This window comes from Astatotilapia calliptera, chromosome 20 (genome assembly GCF_964374335.1).
Source record: "Astatotilapia calliptera chromosome 20, fAstCal68.1, whole genome shotgun sequence".
Classification (NCBI taxonomy): Eukaryota; Metazoa; Chordata; class Actinopteri; order Cichliformes; family Cichlidae; genus Astatotilapia; species Astatotilapia calliptera.
This window is the reverse complement of record NC_137441.1, coordinates 21,086,463-21,113,347: the sequence shown is the minus strand read 5'-3', so window position 1 is coordinate 21,113,347 and position 26,885 is coordinate 21,086,463. Positions and strand designations below refer to the sequence as shown.

Sequence of the window (26,885 nt, the reverse complement as noted above, 5' to 3'; positions counted from 1 at the left end):
AGTGGACGATTTCATGGCTGTGCCTTCAACTGAAGACTGGCGGTCCATCGCAGAGGGATTCCAGGAGCGCTGGAACTTCCCTCTCTGCTGTGGAGCTCTGGATGGGAAGCACGTCCAGACGAAGGCACCCCCCAACTCAGGATCCATGTTCCACAACTACAAGGGAACTTTTTCCATTGTTCTCCTTGCGGTTGTGGATGCAGAGCATCGCTTCCGCGTCATTGATGTTGGGGGGTACGGGAGGACCAGCGACGGTGGTATTCTGGCCAACTCCACCTTTGGTCAGGCTCTTCGGGCTGGGACTCTCCATCTGCCTCCTGACCAGCCTCTACCTGGTGGAGAACACCATGGAGCCCAGCCCCATGTCTTTGTGGCTGATGAAGCGTTCCCGCTGCGGCGTGAGCTCATGAGACCTTTCCCTGGACGCCTCCTCCCTTTAGAGAAGAGTGTCTTTAACTATCGCCTTTCCAGGGCCCGGATGATAGTGGAGGGTGCCTTCGGTATCCTCTCCTCACAGTGGAGGTTGTATCGGCGCGCCATAGAACTCCGTCCTGAAATTGCGGAGAAGTGTGTGAAGGCAACGTGTGTTCTCCACAACTTTCTGCGCTGTGTGGACGAGAGAGGGGCACCTGCTGTGAGAGGTGTGGCGCCTGCTGTGGTGGAGCCGTTGCAAGACCTGGGTCGTATGGCAGCAAACAACTCCTCCAGAGAGGCTGTCCTGGTGAGGGAGAAGTTCATGGCTCACTTCTCGGCAGAGGGAGCCGTGTCTTGGCAACCAAAGGAGTAGCCTGTTTGAAGTCTGAACGACTTCCCCACAACGGCTCTTTTAAGAGCCACCCACAAACCTCTAAAGAGTGTTCCTGTGTTTTTAACATTTTCTTAATAAATGGAGCTCTACTCCAAAATAAACTAACCTCTTTTTACTCTGCAACTTGTCTTCACTATGTTCCTATATACAGTGTGGTGCAAAAGTTTGGGCAACCTTATTAATAGTCATTATTTTCCTGTATGAATCGCTGTTACAGTAAAAAATGTCACTTACATATATCATATAGGAGACACACACATTGATATACACTACATATTTATGTTATTTCTCTTTTTTGTGTTGCCAATTTATGCACCTGCTTGCTTTAGTTTAAACAGTTATTGCACACTTTCTGTAAATCCAGTGAACTGCATTTCACTTCTCAAATATCACTATGTGTCTCCTATATGATGTATTTAACTGACAATTTTTATTGAGACAACCAACAATTTGTACAGGAAAATAATTACTTTTCACAATGTTGCCCAAACTTATGCATCCCACTGTATTATGTTTTGTTATTAGTGTAATATGAAATAAATTCTACTTTTGTCAAGTCGGGTGCCAATATTTGCTGTGTAGTAGAACAAAGACATTTGTCATTATAAATGTTTATTTGATAAAATATATAAATTCAGTAACAAAAGGACATAACATAAATATATGAAATCTAACTATTTACAGACAGACAGGAATAAAAAGGACCCAGCTTGGAGTGGAAGAGCCTCAGGGAGAAGGAGGAGAAACATAAGAACATTGTTTCTGCCCTGGAGACCTGCTGCCTCATCAGAAAACTACTGATCATTAGGGTCCAATGTTTCCAAATTTAGCACAGCTGTGCTATTTTCAAAAACTGATTTAGAAATTTGGAATTTCACGAATTCTCGTGTCTGAGGCGGCATGCTCTCCAGAGCAGGAACAAGGCTGAGGAGAAAATATTCTGTTGCAGACGGGCGTGGCCCCTTTAGGCACTCCAGGATAGCCAGCTCCACCGCCGATGGACCGTCCTGGGACCCTTCCCTCGCCCGCCTTCGAGCTGTCCTCCTCTGTGGGCCTGTAAAACACAGCACAAAACACCACAAAGAAATGAGAAGGCTGCTACTAGATTTTCATTTTCAAAATTGAAGAAAACACAGACCAACACAGAGAGACTGAGGAGGAGCTTCTTCCCGCAGGCGATACGGTCTCTCAATCACACCACCACACAGTACTGACCCACACATATGGCTCTTACACACACACTGGACTTTCTGGACTTTGGTTTTGCACAACACTGGTCACTATATTCTTCATTTCTGGTTAATACTTGTACAGCTGCTGTTACTGTGTATATATTTATTTATATTTAGATTTCTTCATACATTCTTATATAGTTCTATATTGTGTATTGTGTATTTTGTTGTACAGTTATTTTATTTTCAACTTTAATTTATATATTTATCTTTATCTTATTCTTCCCAGTTAAATTTACCCTTCATTCTAATTTGTGTTGTACAGTTATTTCATTTTTAACCTTAATTTATATTTTATTCCTTCCTAGTTAAATTTACCCTTTTTAATTTTTCATATTTATTTCCTATCTTATTCATAGCCTTTTCCTTTTTTGTTTTCTTTAGGTCACGAGCAGTTGTCCAAGCATTTCACTACATATCGAACTGTGTATGACTGTGTACGTGACAAATAAAATTTGAATTTGAATTTGAATTTTGAATTTGAAAACCAGGATATGAACAGATTGGTTGTAGATATTTAGTAAAGGTGATCACAAGGGGATTCAAGCAAGTAAAAAGCTATCAGTGCTTGATGTTCATACCTGTGGGTGCAGCAGCAGGAGTGGAGGGACCAGGGACTGGGGAGTCAGGAGAAGCAACAGGGGAGGACTCTGCTGCATGATTACTTGACTCTATCAAGACAATATTAAATGTTAACAGGTCGAAGACAATAGTCATAGAGAATATTATATTATTATATACTTATTATTATATACAGTGGTCTCTCGTTTATTGCAGCACATGAACAGTAGTCACAGTTCTCACAAGTTGATTCTCAAAGTGCAAACCAAGTCAATTTTAAAACGTAAAAGTATGCCGCGCTTTTTCTCCGTCTGCGGCGCCACTTTTGTGCGCCTTTTTCGCTCCCGGTGCAGGTGCCTATTTCCGAATGAGGGTCATAGTTATGAGTGTTTTTGTGCTGTTTTTTTCTATTTGAAGTGATGGTTATCAAAACCAAACATGATAAGTTTGGCAAGCGCAGGAGACATGACATGGAGGAGATTTGTCATTTCGGCTGCAGAATACAATGCGCATTGTTGAAAGCTGTACGGTGCAATAAAAAAAAAATCAGCGAAAAGGCGAGGCAGTGACGGATGAACAGTGGGACTACTGTATACTGTTTATTAATAAACAAAATATATTCCTGTATGACAACACGCATTAATTAACTGCCTACATTAATTCATTGTAAACATACCTTCTGACTGACACTCCCCTGCTGCCTCTTCGGGCTGTCCCTGGTCCTCGGGGGAGAAGTTCTCCATGGTCCGCACCATATTTCCGCTAGTCTCCCGCGGGGTGAGGAAGGGGTCCAGAAACCCCATGACCGCGAAGAACTTCCATCTCCTCCCCGATCCTGCTGCCGACCCACTCCTCTTCTCCTTCTCTGCCCTCTTCTCCTTATTATAGGTGTCCCTGAGGCTCTTCCACTTTCTCCTGCAGATGTCCTCTGAATAAACGCATTATCTGGTTAGCGGAAAGGTATTAGTGTGTGAATGTGTGTGTGAATGGGTGGATGACTGGATATGTAAAGTGCTTTGGGGTCCTTAGGGACTAGTAAAGCGCTATATACACTGAACAAAAATATAAACGCAACACTTTTGTTTTTGCTCCCATTCCCCATGGGATGGACGTAGAGACCTAATATTCATTCCAGATACACAATATAACCATCCCTCCCAAACAGTGGTCACAAATCAGTCCAAATGTGTGGTAGTGGGCACATCTGCTATATTGAGATAATCCATCCCACCTCACAGGTGTGCCACATCAGGATGCTGATCTGACATCATGCATCATGCACTAGCTTGGACGTCTTTCTGATAGATTTGTTCATCTTTCTAGTAGACAATGGCAGATGGTGTAAACATTAATTAATTCAGATAAATTATCCCCAGTATGTGTGAGTGTATATAAATAAAACTGAATTGGATTATTAAGGAACATAAAAACAATCACCGAAAACCTAAGATATGGTAAGGGGACTGGTGTAACTGTCGGGCCCAGACAGGTGACTGAAGCTGAGGGCACTGCTGGGGAAGGATAATGGAAACAAATGAGAGAGGGATAACCAGAACCACGCCGTAGCTGACCTGCTTGGGCTGCTCACAGCTTTGTCTTTCTCCTTCTAAATGAGTCTTTGGCCTACCTGGAAAACTCTTGTAGCCAGTCTGTCCCTGAGTTTAATGATTTATTGCTGTACAGCATATAACAGAAAGGACCATGATATAATTACAGCAGCGAAAAAAGGGAAGTGCAAAGTGCAAAAATGAATTTATCATAAATATCTAGTGAGTGTAATATTATCACTGCTAACATATCATCAGTTCCATCTGTCTTCACATCATGGTCAAATTCTCGGTTTACCCACCTGAAGTGAAGATTTCAAGTGTTTATCTGGATAGATAACATCGCCAGACAAGCAAAGAGAGATTGCTGTTTCACAAACAAAATAAGCTCATGACTATCTCAGGCAAACAACATTGTAGGAAATAAAGATTGCCTGTGTGTGTGTATGCTGGTTCTCGAGATTGTTTATGAACACACATGACATTTTTGTGTTTTGCTGCATTGCTTGGAGTGGCATTTCTCACTGCAGAGTCAAAGCCCAGACTTTTCTCATTATTAGTTTCTATTTTATACAATACTTTTCCAAATATTGCTGTTTTTCTCTCAAACGCCAAACATATCACCACGTTTTGACAGCCCAAAAAATTGTTTAGAGGCCTTAATGCATGTACCGTTAGCACTTAGTGAGATCCGGTTGTTAAGGGATGAAGTATTAACCCTGCTTCCGGGTCCAAACTACTCTGCGTTTATTAAGGCTGTTGTGTTTTTAACATGTTTTAATGCTTTGTATCTTGTTCTATTTAATCTGAACAAGCCCCTAAAGAAGGTCAGTGATCACTGTCGGCCTCTGTCAGTTTTTATTACCACTAATCATCGGAAGCACATTTTAAAGCACACGTTTTAAAACGATGCAACTACAGTATGTCTGTGAAGGTTCTCAGTCATCCAGGTCATCGTGGTCTAAGGAGCTTGGAAAGAGAAGCATCTGGACTTAAATTTCCTTGAAGACTTTTCATCCAAGAAACTTCTTCAGTTCTAAGAGCAATCGGTGGAGAGTCCCAGATTTTAAACCCTATGTGTCCCCAAGAGGGTCATGGACCCCCTATTGATTCTCTACCTAATCACACGAGCCAAGGTGTGAAAATGGGTGTGGGTCACAATCAGCCAAGGTTTCAGGTGAACCCATTGTGAAACCTAGCACAACGCTATCACGTGATTCCCTGAGGTCAAATGGCCCAGGATGTGAGTGGGCTTTAAGGCGTCTGGGAAGGGATCTCAAAACTGGATTATAGGCTACGTTCACACTGCAGGTCTTAATGCTCAATTCCGATTTTTTGATGAAATTCAATTTTTTTGTCTGCTTGTTCACACTACAAATAAAACGCGACAACAAACGCGCTCTAGTGTGAACGCTCAAAGCGGCCCGCATGCGCAAAAGAAGACGTCACACACAACGCGCTCTGTTTAGACCCAGAGCAAACAATATTGTTTGACTGATGGCCCTTAATATAAAGACTTCGGACTTTACGTTTCCCAATTTTTGCTTTAAGTTATTTTGTTATTTACATAATAATGTAAATAATCTAATAATTATCCTTATTGTTGTTTTAGAGAGGAGCAGTGCTTCAAAGAATAGTTGCAGATTTCTGTCAAAATCTGCAGATTATACAGTACAAATAAAATGTTCACGTTGTCTTCCCAACAGTTTCACTAACATCTACACTGGATGGCCAGGAAGCATTCGCGATGTCTTATCGGGCGCTTCTCTGGCGCTGATAATTGGGGTCTGTCTTGTGGCAGTGACGTAAAAAACGGATTTAATGCGACTTGACCGTTCAAACAGCAGTCGCTTTCTAAAACATCGGATATGTATCGGATTCAGTACCACATACGAAAGTGACCCAGATCGGATTTGAAAATATCGGATTCATGCCGTTCACACTGTCATACCATGATTGGATATGGGTCGCATAGGGTCAAAAAAATCGGATGTGATGAGCTTTTGCCTGCAGTGTGAACGTAGCCATAGATGGCAGGCAGTTTAATACTTGGTGCCAGTGACCCGGATTCTTTTGAGAGGACTAATTCGGACCTTAGGGTACAATCTGATATGAGGCAGACAACAGACCGGTCTAAAAAATTTAAAGGTAGGCACAAGCCTGTTCAAAGCAAATTTGTGCATATTGGATGAATTCTAAATTATTTGTCCGCCGAGTTGATGATCGTAACCGTTAAATTGGCTCAGTGGTGGTGAAATTAAACTAAATTATAAAATCTGTTAAGTAGATTTTAGGTGACATGTCCATGATAATTTTGGGTAATTTGTGATAAATAAAAAGCAAGATTTTGGGAAACATTTGATTGATAAAATTTGCTGGGGTGCATTTTAAGTTGATGTGATACGTGTTTAAGTTGATGTGTTATGTTTGTTGAGTGTGACGTCAGCTAAGAAAAGAGATATTAGGTTAGGATATTTGGTTAAGGGATTTATACCTGTATTGAGTAGCGGAGTTGGACTCGGGCACCAGGTAATTTAACTGTGGAATCCCCACAGTTGTGCTTTTAAATGTATTCAATATTTTAGGATGAAAGTTGGACTTTCAGGGGTGCAAAATGTTCTGAGTGTTATGACTCCATCTTGCGGCGGACGCGCAGCAATTTCCTCCGGCGAGAGGCTTAATTCGGGTGATACCCGCGACAGTCATAATCAGTGGTCAATTTCTTGCACCATTTGACTGACAGAGTTGGACTCGGGTGGTCCTGTTTGAACGTGATTGACAGGTAAACCTTAAGAAAAGATTCAGGCGCAGACGGGATTCCGAAGCGCCTAGGAGTGGGGTTTCCGGTCAACCCACGGGGACCACTTATAAATTAATTAGGGCCTAGAAATTTGACCGCTATCGGTGAGGGCGTTTCCGAAGCGGGTTGATTGACCAGCAAGGTTAGACCTCTGTCACGGAGGAGCAGGGAGGACTCGGCGCAGACTGAAATCTCAGAAAAACAGGTTTATTTACACACTCCAGGTGCACTATATACAGGTGAAGGAGAAGGGGGCCAGGGTTCCCAGGGGTGCAGAGCGGGGTCGGGAAAAGCGTCCAGAGTCTCCAAACCAAACACGAGAAATCTGCATACAGAGAACAAGGGTTAGCACGGAACTTTCACGGACAGAGCTCAAAACTGGCTGAGGCTAAAGTAGCACTGACGAGCGTTATTCAATAGTCCAGCGGCGAGGTGCTCTCAGTCACTGCCTTAAGTAGCAGGAGCAAACAAGGTGAGGAGCCACAGGTGATTGCCTACAGGTGGTGGAGGCCGGGAGCTCACAATGAGCTCCGCCCAGGCAGCGAGCAGAGAGAGAGGAGAGAGAGAAAAGACAAAACATAACATGTAGCCACACAGGGCCAGCCGAGCAGGCACGGGGACCATGACAGTACCCCCCCCCTCAACGGGAGCCTCCCGGCGACCCACCAGGCTTACCCGGATACCGACGATGGAAGTCCCGGATCAACTCCTTGGCCAGGACAGCCGACCGGGGCACCCAGGATCGTTCCTCCGGCCCGTAGCCCTCCCAATCCACCAGGTACTGGAAACCCCGTCCCCGGCGCTGAGAGTCCATAATACGAGTGACGGCGTACACCTCCTGACCATCCACAAGCTGGGCGGGCGGAGGGGCCCTAAGAGGGGGGCACAGCGGGCTGGAGAGCACGGGCTTGACCTGAGAGACGTGGAAGACGTTGTGTATGCGCATATTGCGCGGCAGCTTCAGGCGAACAGACACCGGGTTGACAACAGAGTCAATTTCAAAAGGCCCAAGGAAGGTGGGCGCCAGTTTCTTAGACTCAGCGCAAATAGGCACAAAGCGAGTGGACAGCCATACCTTCTGACCCGCGGCGTATGCAGGGGCAGGGGTCCGACGGCGATCAGCGAGGGCCTTGTTTCGCTCCTTAGTTCGGAGCAGGGCCGCTCTGGTAGTACGCCAGGTCCGACGGCACCTTCGGAGGTGGTGTTGCAGAGAGGGGACCGCATGCTCGCCTTCAAGAGCAGGAAACAGCGGCGGTTGGTACCCCAGAGAAGCCTCGAACGGCGACATTCCCGTGGCGGACGACGTGAGGCTGTTATGAGTGTACTCAATCCACGGTAACTGGTCGCTCCAGGTGCCTTGATTGTGGGAGACAACACAGCGAAGGGCAGCTTCCAGCTCCTGGTTGGCACGCTCCGTCTGTCCGTTGGTCTGAGGGTGAAAACCAGATGAAAGACTAACCTTTGCGCCCAGGGTCGTGCAGAACTCTTTCCAAACCCGCGAGGTGAACTGAGGGCCTCTGTCGGACACGATGTCGTCAGGGATGCCGTGCAGCCTAAACACATGTGCCGTGAGCAGTTGAGCAGTCTCCAGTGCGGTCGGGAGCTTTGTGAGGGCAACAAAATGTGCAGCCTTAGAAAAACGGTCCACAATGGTTAGTATTACTGTGTTAACTGAAGAGGACGGCAGCCCCGTGACGAAGTCCAGGGCGATGTGGGACCAGGTCCGGCCAGGAGTGGGGAGAGGCTGGAGCAACCCGGACGGCGGTTGGTTGGGACGCTTGTTTTGAGCGCACGTGGGACAGGTGGTCACATAGTCTCTAGTGTCTTTTATCAGGGAGGGCCACCAGAAGTAACGTTGCAAGAAGGAGATCGTGCGATGAAGTCCAGGGTGGCAGGAAAAGCGGGCGGTGTGACCCCACTGGAGAACACGTGACCTGACGGACGTGGGAACATAAAGCCGCCCTGGTGGGCCCGTCCCTAGGTCGGGTTCGGTGACTTGCGCCTCGAGGATTTGGGATTCAATCGCCCAAGTGACTGCTCCGAACACGCAGGAGGAGGGGAGGATGGGCTCAGGGTCAGGGTCTTTCTCCGTAACGGTGAACAGCCGGGAAAGGGCGTCAGGTTTTACGTTTCGTGACCCGGGCCTGTAGGTGAGAGAAAAGTCAAACCGTGAGAAAAACAGAGCCCACCTGGCCTGCCGGGAGTTGAGACGCTTCGCTGACCGGATGTACTCCAGGTTTTTGTGGTCTGTCCATACAATAAAGGGATGCTCAGCGCCCTCTAGCCAGTGCCTCCATTCCTCTAGTGAGAGTTTCACAGCCAGCAGCTCTCGGTCCCCGATGTCGTAATTCCGCTCCGCTGGTGTGAGGCGGCGAGAGAAGAAGGCACACGGGTGGAGTTTACCTTTAAAGCGCTGAGACAGGACTGCCCCAACCCCCGTCTCCGACGCATCCACCTCCACCACGAACTGTTGGTTGAGGTCAGGCTGTTGAAGGATAGGAGTGGTGGCAAACCTTTCCTTTAGGCAGGCGAACGCCTCCTGGGCTGGCGGGTCCCACTGAAACGACACCTTCGGGGAAGTAAGTCTTGTGAGAGGCAATGCGATCTTACTATAATCTTTAATGAAGCGCCTGTAGAAATTGGCAAAGCCCAAAAAACGCTGGAGCTGCAGGCGATTTGGGGGCTTGGGCCAGTCTAGGACTGTTTGGACCTTCAGATTACCTTGAGCGATGATGTACCCCAAGAACGCCACTGAGTCTACGTGGAAGTCACATTTCTCCGCCTTCACAAAGAGTCTGTTCTCCAACAGGCGCTGGAGAATCTGTCTCACATGGACTTCGTGCCCCTTCACAGTCTTTGAAAAAACAAGAATGTCATCAAGGTAGACAAAAGCACAGCGGTTAATAAAATCCCTGAGGACATCATTGACTAGCGCTTGGAAAACAGCAGGGGCGTTCGTCAGACCGAAGGGCATTACCAAATACTCAAAATGACCAAGATGTGTATTGAATGCCGTCTTCCACTCGTCTCCCTTTCGAATCCTCACTAGGTGGTAAGCGTTTCTCAGATCAAGTTTGGTGAACACTGTAGCCCCTTGAAGTAGTTCAAAGGCAGAGGAGAGAAGGGGCAGCGGGTATTTGTTTTTGATCGTGATTCTGTTGAGGCCACGATAGTCTATACATGGCCGGAGGGTTTTGTCTTTCTTGCTGACAAAAAAAACCCCCGCACCCACAGGAGAAGAAGAGGACCGCATAATGCCCGCGGCCAGCGAGTCGGTGATGTATTTCTCCATTGTCTCTCTCTCAGGTTGGGTGAGACTATACAAGCGGCCAGAGGGAAGCGGCGCCCCCGGGAGGAGGTCAATGGCACAGTCGTAGGGCCTGTGGGGGGGGGAGCATTTTTGCTTTGTCCTTGCTGAATACTGCTGCCAGGTCGTGATAGACAAAGGGAACAGCGGACAAATCGCACTCCTCTGTGGGCTCAACTGTGGTTAGCCGAGTGACCGGGGGGGTGGCAGTTTTAAGACAGTTCATGTGGCATTCCACACTCCACCCCGTAACACGCTCTTTCTTCCAGTCTATCTGGGGGTTATGTTGCACCAACCAGGGGTAACCTAACACAAGTGGTGCAAACGGTGTCTTGAACACGAAGAAGCTAATCCTTTCAGTATGGTTACCGGAGAGTGTGAGAGACAAGGGTTCAGTAATATGAGTGATGTCTGGCAAACGTTGGCCTGATAAGGCAGACACACGGAGCGGATTAGGCAAAGCTGTGGTAGCAACGTTCAGCTTTGTGGCTAGTGAGATATCAATGAAGCTCTGCTCAGCACCAGAGTCTATTAATGCAGAAAGAGGGTGAATCGCTGTCTGTATCATGAGCTTTGCGGGCAATGTTAAACGTGGATGGGAGTGTTTACCAGACAGGTCGCCCACCAGTACCCTCTCCATTACTGGTGGGCGCGCTCTTTTGCCAGAGCCGGGCAGGTGGAGATAAAGTGACCCTTACGGCCGCAATACAGGCACTCACCAGCGGAGAACCGACGCTGACGTTCCGCGGGTGAAAGGCGGGAGCGTCCTATCTGCATCGGCTGCTCTCCTTCCTCGCCCCCGCTGTACTCACGGGCTCCTCGTGACTCGGGGGAAGGGTCTCTTGTTGCCCGCGGCTCCCGCGGTGCGTGCCTCCGCACGCTCCGGCGCGCACGCAGCCGATCATCCACCTGAATACACAGCGACATAACAGCCTCCAGAGATTGAGGGAGTTCACGCATCATTAATTCGTCCTTTAGGTCGTCGTTGATGTTGTTTAGTAACGTGGTCCTTAATGCCTCCTGCCCCCACTTTGTTTGCGCTGCCAGGGTCCAAAAATCAACAGAATAATCAGCCATGCTGCGCTTTCCTTGTTTAAGGTTGAGTAAGCGGTGACCGGCGGCTTCTGTGCTGGAGCCCTTATCAAACACAGCCTTAAACTTGGAAAGGAAGTCAGCATACGTAATTACAGGGTTTGCTTGAAGTTGAGCCTGCGCCCAGGTCAAAGCACGGTCACGTAACAGCTGAACGAAATAGGCGATCTTGACCTCATCGCTAGAAAAGACATGTGGCAATTGGCGAAAATGCATAGCGCACTGCATCAAAAACCCCACGCACTTCCCCAGCTCCCCCGTGAATGCCTCAGGTGTGGGCAACAGCTTATCCAAAGACACAGAGGAGAGAGGTGGTGCAGCAGCGCTTGCAGCAAAGCCTGATGTTACCTGAGGAGATGAGGCAGAGGCTGGGCGCTCCGGGGGGCTCGCCTCGGGGGGGCTCGCCTCTAGTGGTGTTCGTTGGGCGACGGCCAGAGCCAAGGCGGCCACCTCTCCACTGAGCCGGACTAACATCTGCTCGTGCCGGTGTAGTAGCTCCTCCAAGGTAATCGGGGCCGGGGCCGAGGAAGCAGAGTCCGCTGAGTCCATGGTGGCTGGACTATTCTGTCACGGAGGAGCAGGGAGGACTCGGCGCAGACTGAAATCTCAGAAAAACAGGTTTATTTACACACTCCAGGTGCACTATATACAGGTGAAGGAGAAGGGGGCCAGGGTTCCCAGGGGTGCAGAGCGGGGTCGGGAAAAGCGTCCAGAGTCTCCAAACCAAACACGAGAAATCTGCATACAGAGAACAAGGGTTAGCACGGAACTTTCACGGACAGAGCTCAAAACTGGCTGAGGCTAAAGTAGCACTGACGAGCGTTATTCAATAGTCCAGCGGCGAGGTGCTCTCAGTCACTGCCTTAAGTAGCGGGAGCAAACAAGGTGAGGAGCCACAGGTGATTGCCTACAGGTGGTGGAGGCCGGGAGCTCACAATGAGCTCCGCCCAGGCAGCGAGCAGAGAGAGAGGAGAGAGAGAAAAGACAAAACATAACATGTAGCCACACAGGGCCAGCCGAGCAGGCACGGGGACCATGACAACCTCGGCTTAAAGGCTTTTAAATTAGTCGAAAAGTTAGGTGTACCTGTTAGATTTTGTATTGTTGATTGTCATTTATGCTTAGAAATATCTACTCATATATGCTTAGAGTGTTATAATCAATGTCATGTTGGTAGAGGTTTGATCCTTAATAGTCTGCAAAGGCTTTGTGTGCATTCCAGAGTGTTCTGGCATTCACACCTACATCCTGGGAGCATGGGAAAGGGCATACCTTCTCTTATTGTTTTATGGTAGGATAAACGTAGCTATGTCAGTTTTAGGCTAAGTGCCTTTTGTTTAGATCAGGGGTGTCCAAACTTTTTGCAAAGAGGGACAAATATTATAAAGTGAAGATGCCTGGGGGCCAATGGTTCCTTTTGACTTTTTTTTTCCATAACAAAGTTACATGAAAATATAATGAAGAACAATTTTAATAGTCACAATTACCTTTATTTTTAAAATATAAATGTACCTAAATAAAAGACACTCAGACAAGCATTTACAACTCTAAAGACACAATTCCGCCTTTCATTTATAGCTGGAGAGTCAGACAACATTGAACAAACTGTATAGAATACCCTAAATTTCCATGAGTTTGCAATATCTTTGCCTAATGGACATTTATACAGGAGTTATAAGTAATGAAAAGTGTTCTGTTATCAATAAAGTTTTTTTTTAAGTGAATTTCACCCTTTGACTTTCATGAAGACAAAGTTCTTCACATCTACTGGAAGATTGCACAACTGGAAGTTCACACAGAATTTGGGCATCCCTGGACTAATGAGAGGGGTGATACTGAGATCTAGATTTTAGTAAAGCAATTAGGTCTGGTTTGAGGGCAGTGGTTGAGATGCGTAAAATATCACGCAAGTGGGAGTCACTCATCCTTGATCTCAATCGGTTCTTGTTTAAGTTCATGACAGAGAATGTTTGCTCACACAAATATGTGGAACCAAATAAGCTCAGCATTTTCTTAGCAAGAGATCGCACTTCAGGAAACCTGTCTTTGTCTAGCTGCCGATAAAAGTCAACAAGAGAACACTGCCGGTGTTTTCCGCGGCACTCATCGTCACACTGCAGCTCAATGAGCTCCAGCTGAAGCTGGAGGAGCATCATCAGGGTCCACGGAGAAGGGAGATGAGAAAAGCAGCATGTCTTTTTCAATAGCTGCAAAGTCCTGAAAGCGTTTATTAAATTCTCCAGAAGGAGACGAGATAGCTGTTGTGTACCTCTTCATTTGGACATTAATGTCCACTGGGAAACTGTCAATAACCTCTTTCAAGCTGGGAAGTGTGCTGTACAGGGCTCTGTTAGGGACAAGTGTCTTTGGAAAAGTTGCAGTTTGGTTCCAAAGGCCTTGATGTGAGCGTATAGTTGGCTCACCACTGCGTCTTTTCCTTGACCATACCATACCATACCATACCATACCATACCACCTTTATTTATAAAGCACTTTAACATAAAACCAGAGTTCACAAAGTGCTGTACATGCTAAAAGCATAAGTAAAAAAAATTAAAATGAGATAAGATAAAATAAATAACTAAAAAACTAAAATAAATTAAAACATGTCAAAACAAATTAAGTCAACCCCTCTAATCAATGCCAAAGGCTTCAGCGAATAAATATGTTTTAAGAAGACTTTTAAATTCAGAGAGAGAAGAGGCCTGCCTAACATGCAAGGGTAGATCATTCCACAACTTTGGAGCAACTACAGCAAAAGCACGATCAACATTCAGCGCATTCAGATGCTTCGTAATGTCAACCAAAAAAGCCAAATTTGCCAGCCATACAGGATCAGACAGTTCTTCCATTGGTTGTCCCTTCTCATCTAAAAATTGTCTGATTTCCTCTCTGAGAGAGAAAAATCGCTGTAGTGCAGACCCCCGACTTAGCCACCTCACATCATTGTAATAAATTACATCACCATATTCAGCCTGGATGTCGTGCAGAAACTGCTGAAATTGTCGGTGGTACGGAGCTTTAGAGCGAATACAGTTGATTGTCTTTGCTACTGGTTTCATAACATCATCAAATTTGAGATGTTTGGCACAAAGAGCCTGAATGATACAGTGAAGTTTAACAGCGTTAGCTGCTTTATTGCAGATCAGTGTGGACAATCCGCTTCGCTCACCAGCCATGGCAGGTGCACCATCAGTAATGATCCCAGAAACTTTACTCCATGGTAGCTTCATATCATCAACAGCTTCACAAACAGAAATGAATAAATCCATTCCTCTGGTTTGACCCTTAAGGCTTTTGAGATCAGCAGCTCCTCTGTCATGTTCATCTTGTCGTCGACTCCTCGTAAATAAATCAGCAGGCTAATGAGAAATAATAAAAATCCACTCCTCTGTCCCGCAGCTGTCTGTGAATGTCTGACGATATATCCTCAACTCTTCATGCCACAGTGTTGCGTGCCAAGCAAGCATTCAGAAATTCTTGCTTCTTCTCGGGGCAAATGTTCTCCACCATTTTCATGACACAGTCTTTGACAAACGTACCTTCAGTGAAAGGTTTGCCATGTTTAGCTATTAACATAGCCACTTCGTAGCTGGCTTTCATGATATTTTCATGTGTCTCAAAACTTTTGTGGCCCTGAAGTTCTAATCCTCACAACATATTGATAGATTAATAAACAAAATTTTTCTGTGATTAAGATTTTTGGGGTTGCTGTTTTAGTGATGGGTTGATTCTGTCCGTTTCAATAGAGGGAGTTTTACTAATCATGGACATGTTTATAACTGGGCCCTTTAAAATTGTAACAGTGCACTTAGAGAAAACCTGTCAGGTGATTATGTTTTGTGTTTTGATGAGCTACTAATCAGCTCTCTTTTTCTCATTTTTGTTCTAAGCAGGCCTGCAAGATTGAATTAACAGCGCTGTAAAATTTTTGGGAGAGCAAATATAAGGTGGGCTTTTCCAGATTACAACGGGCTGAGGAAAAGCCATCTGTGGGAACCTGGGAGTTCCTGTCTGAAAGGATTGCCGCGTGTCAATCCAGACCAAAAATGACAAACAATTGATTTTTCTTTTGAGTGAATGCGTGTGAGTGAATGTGTGTGACTGGATTGAAAGTAAAGGTTTGACTGACTTGACACGGAGACAACGACTGGACCAAGGTTAGGATGAATAAATGTTGACAAACAATTCACACCCATATGGAAAAGAAATAGTAAAAACTTATATGTGATTACTCATGAAAGTGGCCACTTTCATGAGTAAATCATATAAGGCTTACATGATTTACTCATGAAAGTGGCCACTTTCTCATTACTTTCATACATTGTTTTAGTAAGTATCCAAAACATACAAGTTTCATTATATAATTTTCAAGGGATCTTATATCTGTTTTCACTCTTATAATCATACAAGTTTCACACAAGACGGATACAAACTTTATAAGATTTATATATATCTTTTCCATATGGGCAATGCCGGAATGAGAGGGGGATGCTTTGCTTTGCTTTGCTTTTGGCAGAGGCAGGAGGAGAACGGAGAGGGAGACTGGAGGTTCATATGAGTGTGGAGCTGCAGACTTTTTTGGGTCGCTGATGTCTGGTTTAAGAAAATTCTGTTTTATTGACTTGGTTTAGATTACGGTAGTACATTATATAGTGGGCAAAATGCCAAATGCTAAAGGGGAGAAAATGTTGGACGTTACTCATGTTACTATTAACAAAAGCAGGCCACTGTAGAAGTCAATTAAATTCCATAGAGAAAATAGTTACAACCAAAGTAATATTTATGAGTCACATAGGGGATTGCTAGACTTTTCATATAAAAATACAGTTATAGAATAGCAAACACTTTTCCAAGTGACCAAGGTTTTTCCCTTTAAAATACTAAATTATTAAAAGAGCATGAGTGATAAGGATATGTGAGACTAGATGGTACTGGAGGGAGACAGGAGCAAAGTAAGGAAAGCATAGATATTTTGGTTGAGTTTGATAAAGTAAAATTAAAATGTACCATTACATTAAGAGGAGCAACATGAAATCAAAAATATTGAAATTTTGTATGAAGAACATGACTGATAACGGTTCTGTCTTAAGTTTTGTTATAACGCAGATTGCATTATAAGTGAGAAAATTGAGTTTTAAAAAATGAAGTTAATGTTAACACATAGGTTTTGTTTCTAGGCAGCTCTGAATGGAGCCAGGAGTTCAAAAGATTTAACATGATGATTAAACTGATTTTATTCCTGAACACATGTTTGGAGGTCCGGAGGAAGTGTACCTGAGAGGAGAATTGCTGAGGGTTTTTAGAGAAATAATATGACTAACCTTTTTCTTTTAATTTTCCAAGAGGGGGTGAAGCATTTTCAGTTTTAGTAGCTGGTCTTTACTCGTGATGGGATATCCGGCTCTTTTTAGAGAACTGGCTCTTTCGGCTCCCAACCGGCTCTTCAGGTTGTTTTGTTGCTTTAATTAATTAATTATCAACAACAATATAAAATTATGCACAAAAGGAATGTAAAAAAAAACTTCGTTTTCATTATGTATGTTTATATATAAATACAGTGGGGCAATAAAGTATTTAGTCAGCCACCGATTGTGCAAGTTCCCCCACCTAAAATGATGACAGAGGTCAGTAATTTGCACCAGAGGTACACTTCAACTGTGAGAGACAGAATGTGAAAAAAAAAATCCATGAATCCACATGGTAGGATTTGTAAAGAATTTATTCGTAAATCAGGGTGGAAAATAAGTATTTGGTCAATAACAAAAATACAACTCAATACTTTGTAACATAACCTTTGTTGGCAATAACAGAGGTGGTATTTTGGCCCATTCCTCCATGCAGATCTTCTCGAGAGCAGTGATGTTTTGGGGCTGTCGCCGAGCAACACGGACTTTCAACTCCCGCCACAGATTTTCTATGGGGTTGAGGTCTGGAGACTGGCTAGGCCACTCCAGGACTTTCAAATGCTTCTTACAGAGCCACTCCTTTGTTGCCCGGGCGGTGTGTTTTGGATCATTGTCATGTTGGAAGACCCAGCCTCGTTTCATCTTCAAAGTTCTCACTGATGGAAGGAGGTTTTGGCTCAAAATCTCATGATACATGGCCCCATTCATTCTGTCCTTAACACGGATCAGTCGTCCTGTCCCCTTGGCAGAAAAACAGCCCCATAGCATGATGTTTCCACCCCCATGCTTCACAGTAGGTATGGTGCTCTTGGGATGCAACTCAGTATTCTTCTTCCTCTAAACACGACGAGTTGAGTTTATACCAAAAAGTTCTACTTTGGTTTCATCTGACCACATGACAATCCTCTGCTGTATCATCCATGTGCTCTCTGGCAAACTTCAGACGGGCCTGGACATGCACTGGCATGCAGCGGAACACGTCTGGCACTGCGGGATTTGATTCCCTGCCGTTGTAGTGTGTTACTGATGGTGACCTTTGTTACTTTGGTCCCAGCTCTCTGCAGGTCATTCACCAGGTCCCCCCGTGTGGTTCTGGGATCTTTGCTCACCATTCTCATGATCATTTTGACCCCACGGGATGAGATCTTGCGTGGAGCCCCAGATCGAGGGAGATTATCAGTGGTCTTGTATTCAATTCAATTCAATTCAATTCAATTTTATTTATATAGCGCCAAATCACAACAAAAGTCGCCTCAAGGCGCTTCATAGATACAGAGAAAAACCCAACAATCATATGACCCCCTATGAGCAAGCACTTTGGCGACAGTGGGAAGGAAAAACTCCCTTTTAACAGGAAGAAACCTCCGGCAGAACCAGGCTCAGGGAGGGGCGGCCATCTGCTGCGACCGGTTGGGGTGAGAGAAGGAAGACAGGATAAAGACATGCTGTGGAAGAGAGACAGAGGTTAATAACAGATATGATTCAATGCAGAGAGGTCTATTAATACATAGTGAGTGAGAAAGGTGACTGGAAAGGAAAAACTCAATGCATCATGGGAATCCCCCGGCAGCCTACATCTATTGCAGCATTTGGGGGGGTAGCAGGAGGAGAGAAGCTGCAGAGAAGCGTGTAAGACTGCAACTCTGCTTCCTGGTCCCAACTCTGGATAGTCATATTTTGGGGGGTTTAATAAATTTGTCCATATTTCTAGAAATGAGAGCTGCTCCATCCAAAGTGGGATGGATGCCGTCTCTCCTAACAAGACCAGGTTTCCTCCAGAAGGTTTGCCAATTATCTATGAAGCCCACATCGTTTCTGGGACACCACTCAGACAGCCAGCAATTTAAGGAGAACATGCGGCTAAACATGTCACTCCTGGTCTGATTGGGGAGGGGACCAGAGACCAGAGAAAACTATTGTATGTCTTCCATTTTCTGATGATTGCTCCCACAGTTGATTTTTTCACACCAAGCTGCTTGCCTATTGTAGATTCACTCTTCCCAGTCTGGTGCAGGTCTACAATACTTTTCCTGGTGTCCTTCGAAAGCTCTTTGGTCTTGGCCATGACGGAGTTTGGAGTCTGACTGTTTGAGGCTGTGGACAGGTGTCTTTTATACAGATGAGTTCAAACAGGTGCCATTCATACAGGTAACGAGTGGGGGACAGAAAAGCTTCTTACAGAAGACGTTACAGGTCTGTAAGAGCCAGAGATTTTCCTTGTTTGAGGTGACCAAATACTTATTTTCCACCCTGATTTACGAATAAATTCTTTACAAATCCTATCATGTGAATTCATGGATTTCTTTTTCACATTCTGTCTCTCACAGTTGAAGTGTACCTCTGGTGCAAATTACTGACCTCTGTCATCATTTTAAGTGGGGGAACTTGCACAATCGGTGGCTGACTAAATACTTTTTTGCCCCACTGTATTTATGGGGGCCCCTAGAGACGAAACACGTACAACACATGTGTCAAAGTCAAGGCCCTAACCCAAATTGTGGCCCCCGGGATGATATTTGATTAGTATTAGAATCGGCCCGCAGGTCACAACTGCCTGCTGGGGTTTTGCACGCACCAATACTCCATTCCCCACAATGCAACAGAAGCCCGCGAACTCACTGCAGCGCTGGAAGCGGGGATCGGCTTCATTATTCATTCATTATTCATCAGCATTCAGAGCAGATGTCAACTTTCAGCAACTCCCCTCCCCAATAATGGCTAAACGGAAGGTGGACGGTGAGCACAGGGAATTTCAAGCCAGGTGGGAGGCAGAGTACATGTTCACGGAGGTAAAAGGCAAACCTGTTTGTCTTCTGTGTGGAGAAAGTGTGGCTGTAATGAAAGAATAGGCACTATGAAACCTCTAAGAAACACAAAGACAAGAATATGGACACGGAACAAAGGCTACAGAAGGTGGAAGAATTAAAATGAGGTCTTAAGTCCCAGCAGGCTCTGTTCACAAAAGCAAAATCACAAGGAGAGGCTGCTGTCAAGGCAAGTTTTCTTGTGGCAGAAGTTGCAAAATCAGCCCGACCATTTAGAGAGGGAGAGTTTATCAAAAACTGTATGCTTAAAGTTTGTGACGCAGTGTGCCCAGACAAAAGGCAGCTATTTTCAAACGTGTGCCTGAGCAGAAACACCATTGCTGAACGTGTAGACCAGCTGTCCACCAATTAAAAATAAACAGCTTGTGGAAAAGGAAAAGATTTCATTCCCTTCGTGGAGTGTACTCCAGCCTGACTATAACAGAAGAGTTTTTGGCGTTACGTCCGATGCATGGCACGACTACAGGACAAGATCTGTATGAAGAGGTATCCAGATGTGTAAATGAGATCAGAATCAGAATACTTTATTGATCCCTGGGGGAAATAATTTTTTTTGTTGCAGTGCTCCATTATAAACCAACATAAACCAACATTAAGACAAGACAAGACAGACAATATGCTAATTAAGAATAGTACAATATGTATATATATATATATATATATATATATATATATATATATATATATATATATATATATATATATATAAGTCACTCATTAATAAATAGCTGGAAAAGAAACGTGTAGTTGTAGCAGTAACCAGTGTGTTAAGTGGATGCGTTGTACAGGGAGATGGCCACGGGCAGGAAAGATTTCCTGTGTCGTTCAGCGGTGCTTTTCGGTAATCTCAGTCTCTCACTGAACGTGCTCCTGTGACTGACCAGCATATCATGGAGTGGGTGGGCAGTGGCGTGTCCAGCGGGGTGGCCTGGGGGGGCACAGGCCACCCCCCCCCCCCCCCAACCAGACTGGCCACCCCAGGTGCCACCCCAAAGGCAAAACAATAAAATTCAATCAAATATCAAATGTACGATTATGTTTTCACGGTGAAGCTCAGATATCCGAGTGTAAGTGAATGCAGCATCGGCTTCTGCGCTATGCGCTTCACGTTAGCAAAGGTAGGAGAGCCAAGCACGAAAGACGGCACTGCAGGAAACAGTTTTTCGGTGAAAAAAAATGAGGACAGAATAAATGTCCCGGTAAGTAATATTAAGTTTGTTGAGTTTAGTAAACTTCGGTGAAATTAGAATACCAAGGAAAAAATAACACTTAAAGAATTATTGCAGCCGTGGAATATTTCAGACAGTATGCTACTGAGGGCAGCTAACATAAGAGTTATGAGTTATACGATATAATCCAAGTCGTAACATTGCTGTATGGAGCTGCAGATTTGGTTGCAGGTTAACATAGCTGGAGTGGCCATCGGGCATACCGGCCCGGGCATATGCCCGGTGACTTATTTTTTATTTTTTTTTGTAATGGCATGAACAATGAGAGGTGGTGGATTGGCCAGATGCAGGTCGATGTGTAAAAATAACTCCGTTGTTTGGTGGTGGCTATGACGGAGCTTCCACAGAGGCCAGCAGGTGGATGAGGGAAGGGGAGGCAGGAGGAGAGCCCCGAGGCAGCCACCAGTCCGAGTGTCAGGTGAACTGAACTTCAGGTAAGAAGTTATGACCGGGGCCCTGTTTCAGGAAGCCGGTTTGGAAAACTCAGAGTGAAAAACGACACTCACGGTTGAGTAACCCCGAACTGTCCAACTCGGAATATTCGGTTTCAGAAAGGCTGATAACAATTAGTTCAGTCAACGCGGAGTTGCTTTAACCCCAAGTGAAGCGCGCGGACGAGGATACATAAAGCCCTGATTAGTGGAGCACAGATTAAGCGAGTCACCATGGAGACGGAGGGAAAGAAGGCGCGGTCAATGTATTTCACAGCGCTTGAGGCCGAAATTCTGATGGCAGCATATGCCGATAACATGCAAATTCCGCGGAAAAAAGTAACACAGCCACAGCTGCAAAAGCATGCATGGCAAAACATAGCCGACAGAGTCAATGCGTGAGTGTTAATTTAAACATTGATCTAGGGATTTCCACCCATTTAACACGTTATTTTATCATATGTTATTTTATTTGTTATTTTATACATTTTATTTTGTGACGTGGTGTGAGCGCAGGTGCAACCCAACAGGCCCCAAACGTGCCTGGCAGCAAGTAAAAATGAAATATAAAAATATAGTCCAAACAGGTAAGGTGTAATTGTATTATGAGCCATAGTGCTTGGTCTGTTTGTCCCATGTAAATCAATTGCAGTTAGAGGCTACATTAATTTTCTTTCTGTAAGCACTTATTGAAATTATCTGAGCACATTACAAGTACATATTTGCTTACCCTGTATGCTCAAATGTGGCCCGTTATAGCCAACAGAAAAAAAGCGGAGGCCCGAAAAACAGGTGGGGGTCCTCCACCACCACCACTCACAGAGGCTGAGCAGTTGGCCCTCAGCCAAAACAGTGGGCGCCCTGTGGCCGAAGGCATCTCTGCGGGGACATCCTCTGAGGCAATAACCCCGCAAGACACAAGTGCCTACATAAGGGGTAAATTCAAAATAATACATGATGTGCATACATCCTTTCTTCACAGTCACCTTTGCAGTGCTACTCATTCATTTGATAAACTCTTTACCATAATGGATTATTTTGTAGTGAAGTTATTTTCCTACTGATTTTGCCTTCCCTCAGTCTTGGTTGTCTTTGAGAGCATAATGACAATGAAGTGTAAGGTGCTTGGTATGTTTGTTAATTGCCATTTGGTCCCTTGTAAGTTATAAGTGACCTGTATAAACCTCATATTCTATCAGTTGATGGTGGTGGTGTACTGCATCTGGTGCAGCCTCCTGTTGAGCCAGACCAACATGCAGTTGTGAGTAATACTCCACAGATTATATGAGTTTACAGTAGAACAGCAATGTTGTTTATTTCTTTACTACAGGAAAATAATGAAGAAACATTGACAGCTGTTACAGAGGAGGAAGCAACAGAGACACTTTATGAGGTTTACATCTTTTAATACTTTGTGTACAGGAAATACAGGTGACCAATAAAGCCAGTTGAACAAAAAATCTCTTTATTCTTCTTTCAACATGTTGAGGTGATGGGTCAAAGGAAATGATTGTGACATATGGTGTCTCTGACTGCGCTTCCATCTTGTATGTCCGTGGGAGGGTCAGGATGTTCATGGTTTGGATCACTGCTGATGTTTGGTTCAGAAGGACAGTGTTCTCCTCTAATTGTGGCAATGTTGTGAAGAATCACACATGCCACAATAATGTCACATGCCCTTTCTGGGGTGACCCTGAGTCTTTGCAGGCACTGGAACCGGGCCTTAAGCATTCCGATAGTCATTTCAATTCTGGCTCTTGTTCTGCAATTAGCCAGATTATATCGCTGCTGTGGGCCCGGTTCAGGGTCAGGGTAAGGGGTAAGCAAATAGGGTAAACATGGATACCCCCTATCACCAAGCAAGTAGCCAGTGAACTCTCCTAAGACAGAAGGATACACTTCAGTTCAAATGTCCCTGAAGCAATTGGTCTTTATATATTTTAAAGTATTTTCAACTCACCATGTCCAAATTTTGTGCTCAGTGTACATTCACGGAATATTTGTGAGTCATGGACAGAGCCTGGCCACTTGGCTTCCACATTTGTGATAATGTTGGCAGCATCACATATGATCTTCACAGTGCAGAGAACACAAATTAGCATCCATTACTATAATGAAATAATTTGTTAGTTTGAAATGCTACAGGGAACTATGTACCTGTACATTAATGCTGTGGAAAGACTTCCTGTTCACATAGTCTCCTTCATTTACTGGAGGAGCAATGATTGGAATGTGAGTGCCATCTGTACAGCCAATCACGCCTGGGAACCGTGAGAATAAATGTAAAATTTAAGTAGTAGTTCAAGTATCACCACATCATGAATTAAGTTTCGTTCATCCTGATACCTGCAATTTTGTGGCATCCCTCTTTGATGAATCTTGTGGGTCTGTGACCGGGGAACACCACAGACGAGTACAGGAGACGTTTCAGTGCAACTGTAACATTCCTGACTGCCCGACAGACGGTAGCCTTGGAAACGTGCTCAGCGTCACCAATATTATACAGAAAGCTCCCGTTTGCAAAAAACCGAAGTGCAATACAAATAATATGCAATGAACTGAGAGCATGTCCGCGATGTGTCACATGCGTAATATATGGCCTGAGGATGTTATCCAAATAACTTATAGATTGTGCTGAGAAACGGTAACGTTCGCACAGAAAATCATCAGGAAATGATAAAATGTCCAAACGCGCTCTGATCACTCTCTCCCGGCGGAGAGCTCTGCGGAGAATTTGGGCTTCACGATCTACTGGCTCTTCAAGGAAGTGGCACGCCATGTCTGACACTTCCTACTGTCAGGTTTCCGACAAAGGGGCGGAGACAGTCAGGGTTAGTTGTAGTAAACCTGCTAGGGGGCAGGTTAGCTTCACGGCGTGTGTCGTCATAGTGACTCACTCAGGCTGCAGCTGAACTCGCTTTGTGAAACCGAAAACCCAGAGTTTTCGTTAACTCAGGGTATACTTACTCAGTTTTTCCACTAAACCGGCTTCCTGAAACAGGGCCCTGCAGTCTATCTGGGTCAGATATCAACCAAGTTTAGGTGGAGTTTATTTTCGTTGTGCTGACTTTTTACCCTCAGTTGCAATAACTCATACTGCGTTCTAGCTAGCTTGACGGAGTTGTTATACAGCTGGGTGGGTGCTATGATGTTACTGATAGTGAACTTTATTATATTCATAAGATTAGTTAGTAGAGTTGCCAACGACTCCTTAAAGCTTTAAAGCTTCCTTTAGCTAGAATGGAAAAAGACACAAAGCTGGATTTATTCTGTCTTTACGCTGCACAGCTGCCTCTTCTTCTCTCATTCTCTCCCCCTGCCTCTCCTGTTGCTACTTCAATCATGAAACTGATCAATGATCAGCTGATTGGCTTTTCTCTCTTGTTTATTTATCGCCCACTTTGTGCCAGAAAGAGGAAACCAGCGGATGTCGCGCTAAACAACAGCAGCACGTTTAAGCTGATCTGCTGTTGTTAGAATGTATTTAATATTAATTTCTAGTATCAGCTGATGTTGGCTGGAGCAACAGCTGTAAACCTGCTAGTCATGATGTCGGTTTGGATATGTGGTGAGAGGGAAACATGAAGATGAAACCAGGAGATGTCCTTACTGAATCATCAGAGCTGAACAGGTGATGGAGAAACAGGTTTACCTTTTAGGTGACATGAATGAGTTGAAGTTATGAACTGTTTCTGAGAGACAAATAACACCAGGATCCTTTCTTAGGTAGCTGACAGCTGGTAACTGTGCAGGGGCGGATCTAGGAAAGTTTTGCCAGGTAGGGCATTAACAGGGAAAGGTGGGGCACAAAGAAATACTTTTCTTTCTTATTCTCATTTAAAATGTCTAGCTTTTATTAAATAATTATCGAAATCTTACAACCAAAGTTTTTATCAGACGTAAAATGTATAGAAATCATACATATATCAACAAGACAGTGTACATATGGAAAAGATATATATAAATCTTATAAAGTTTGTTTCTGTCTTGTGTGAAACTTGTATGAAAAGCATACAAGAGTAAAAACAGATATAAGATCCCTCGAAAGATTATATAATGAATCTTGTATGTTTTGGATACTAAAACAATATATGAAAGTAATAAGAAAGTGGCCACTTTCATGAGTAAATCATGTAAGTTTTTACTTTTTCTTTTCCATATGGGACTGTCACAACAGTGTTTGTTTTCATTCAAAGTCTTTATGGCTTTAATACCTGGTGGGCCGGTCTCTAGTCAAAATGCCCGATTTTCTGTCCCAGTCCAGCCCTGCAGGTTAATACTGGCAGTCTCACCATGCCAGCTGACTGTATTTCATCATCAGCCAGTGTTGCTCTTTATACATCAATATAACCAAAGTTTACCATAAGGCAGCATAGAAAGTATTTACTTGCTTTCAGGTTTTATTCAAATGTTAGTCTTTTCAGTTGTTTCCCCACTTTTTTCCTGTTTCAAAATCAAACACCAGTTTGTGAGAAGATTATCTTCTTTTTTTAACAGACAGATAAAGTTTTACATTGGAACTGGCTAATTTGTCAATGGTTTGTTACAAATGTTCGTATTTTAATATTCAAAAATGTTTTTGCCCAAAACATATGTGCACTATATGTCAGTAAAAATACTATGCAAATATTGCTGTCCTTGACTGCTGAGTAAACACTGACAAAGCACTGATTGTATCTCTTGTACTTTATCAACGGAGTATCTAAAAACTTTGCACCGTAGTGGTTAAAATCTCATTCTAATAAGAGTTAAAAGCGCATTCGGTTATTAGGTTTATAGGGTTATTGAATTATGGTTAACGGTTGGTATAATTTTTTTAAACATTATCTGCCAATTACATCTGCCACCCTTCTCCAAATCTGTGCCCCTACCTGGCCCCCCCAAGAAAAATTTTCTAGACACGCCACTGTGGGTGGGAGGTGTTATCCAACATTGTCTTTATCTTGGACAGCATCCGCCTCTCCGACACCACCTTGAGGGAGTCCAGCTCCAATGCGGTGAGTTGTATTTTTGTTATTGACCAAATACTTATTTTCCGAGAGCATTTCAGTAGTGTGTGTGAGAGCATTTCAGTAGTGTGTGAGAGCGTTTCAATAGTGTGTGTGAGAGAGCGTTTCAATAGTGTGTGTGAGAGGTAAAATTTCAGTAGTGTGTGTGAGAGCGTTTCAGTAGTGTGTGTGAGAGCTAAAATTTCAGTAGTGTGTGTGAGAGCGTTTCAGTAGTGTGTGTGAGAGGTAAAATTTCAGTAGTGTGTGTGTGAGAGCGTTTCAGTAGTGTGTGTGAGAGCGTTTCAGTAGTGTGTGTGAGAGCATTTCAGTAGTGTGTGTGAGAGGTAAAATTTCAGTAGTGTGTGTGAGAGCGTTTCAATAGTGTGTGTGAGAGCGTTTCAGTAGTGTGTGTGAGAGCGTTTCAGTAGTGTGTGTGAGAGCGTTTCAGTAGTGTGTGTGAGAGCGTTTCAGTAGTGTGTGTGAGAGCGTTTCAGTAGTGTGTGTGAGAGGTAAAATTTCAGTAGTGTGTGTGAGAGGTAAAATTTCAGTAGTGTGTGTGAGAGGTAAAATTTCAGTAGTGTGTGTGAGAGGTAAAATTTCAGTAGTGTGTGTGAGAGGTAAAATTTCAGTAGTGTGTGTGAGAGGTAAAATTTCAGT

The 26,885-nt window shown here is 44.3% G+C and overlaps 1 protein-coding gene and 3 long non-coding RNA genes across 4 annotated transcripts; all 4 read right to left on the bottom strand.

Annotated features, from left to right (window-relative positions):
* Positions 1–1,501: 1,501 nt before the first annotated feature.
* Positions 1,502–3,754, bottom strand: LOC113013949 (uncharacterized). Its single transcript, XM_080295372.1, has 3 exons — positions 3,278–3,754; positions 2,622–2,711; positions 1,502–1,862 (listed from the first exon to the last, which is right to left on the bottom strand). The coding sequence occupies exons 1-3, from the start codon at positions 3,402–3,404 to the stop codon at positions 1,603–1,605; spliced, it is 477 nt and encodes a 158-aa protein (XP_080151498.1). The 5' UTR covers positions 3,405–3,754; the 3' UTR covers positions 1,502–1,602.
* A 3,387-nt stretch (positions 3,755–7,141) lies between these two features.
* LOC145423081 (uncharacterized) lies at positions 7,142–7,563 on the bottom strand. Its single transcript, XR_013904194.1, has 2 exons — positions 7,353–7,563; positions 7,142–7,273 (listed from the first exon to the last, which is right to left on the bottom strand). It is a non-coding gene; the product is annotated as an uncharacterized LOC145423081 (long non-coding RNA).
* A 4,388-nt stretch (positions 7,564–11,951) lies between these two features.
* LOC145423275 (uncharacterized) lies at positions 11,952–12,333 on the bottom strand. The gene is made up of 2 exons (XR_013904359.1): positions 12,165–12,333; positions 11,952–12,085 (listed from the first exon to the last, which is right to left on the bottom strand). It is a non-coding gene; the product is annotated as an uncharacterized LOC145423275 (long non-coding RNA).
* Positions 12,334–22,529: 10,196 nt separating this feature from the next.
* Positions 22,530–24,276, bottom strand: LOC145422950 (uncharacterized). The gene is made up of 2 exons (XR_013904105.1): positions 23,398–24,276; positions 22,530–23,312 (listed from the first exon to the last, which is right to left on the bottom strand). It is a non-coding gene; the product is annotated as an uncharacterized LOC145422950 (long non-coding RNA).
* Positions 24,277–26,885: the final 2,609 nt, after the last annotated feature.

Bases quoted from the DNA above. Each gene is read 5' to 3' on its own strand.
- LOC113013949 (XM_080295372.1), bottom strand. From the start codon at position 3,404: ATGGGGTTTCTGGACCCCTTCCTCACCCCGCGGGAGACTAGCGGAAAT. The intron at 2,712-3,277 runs GTATGTTTACAA...TTGTCTTGATAG, and splicing joins AGGGGAGTGTCAGTCAGAAG to AGTCAAGTAATCATGCAGCA. The intron at 1,863-2,621 runs GTATGAACATCA...TGTGTTTTACAG, and splicing joins TCCTGCTGCTGCACCCACAG to GCCCACAGAGGAGGACAGCT.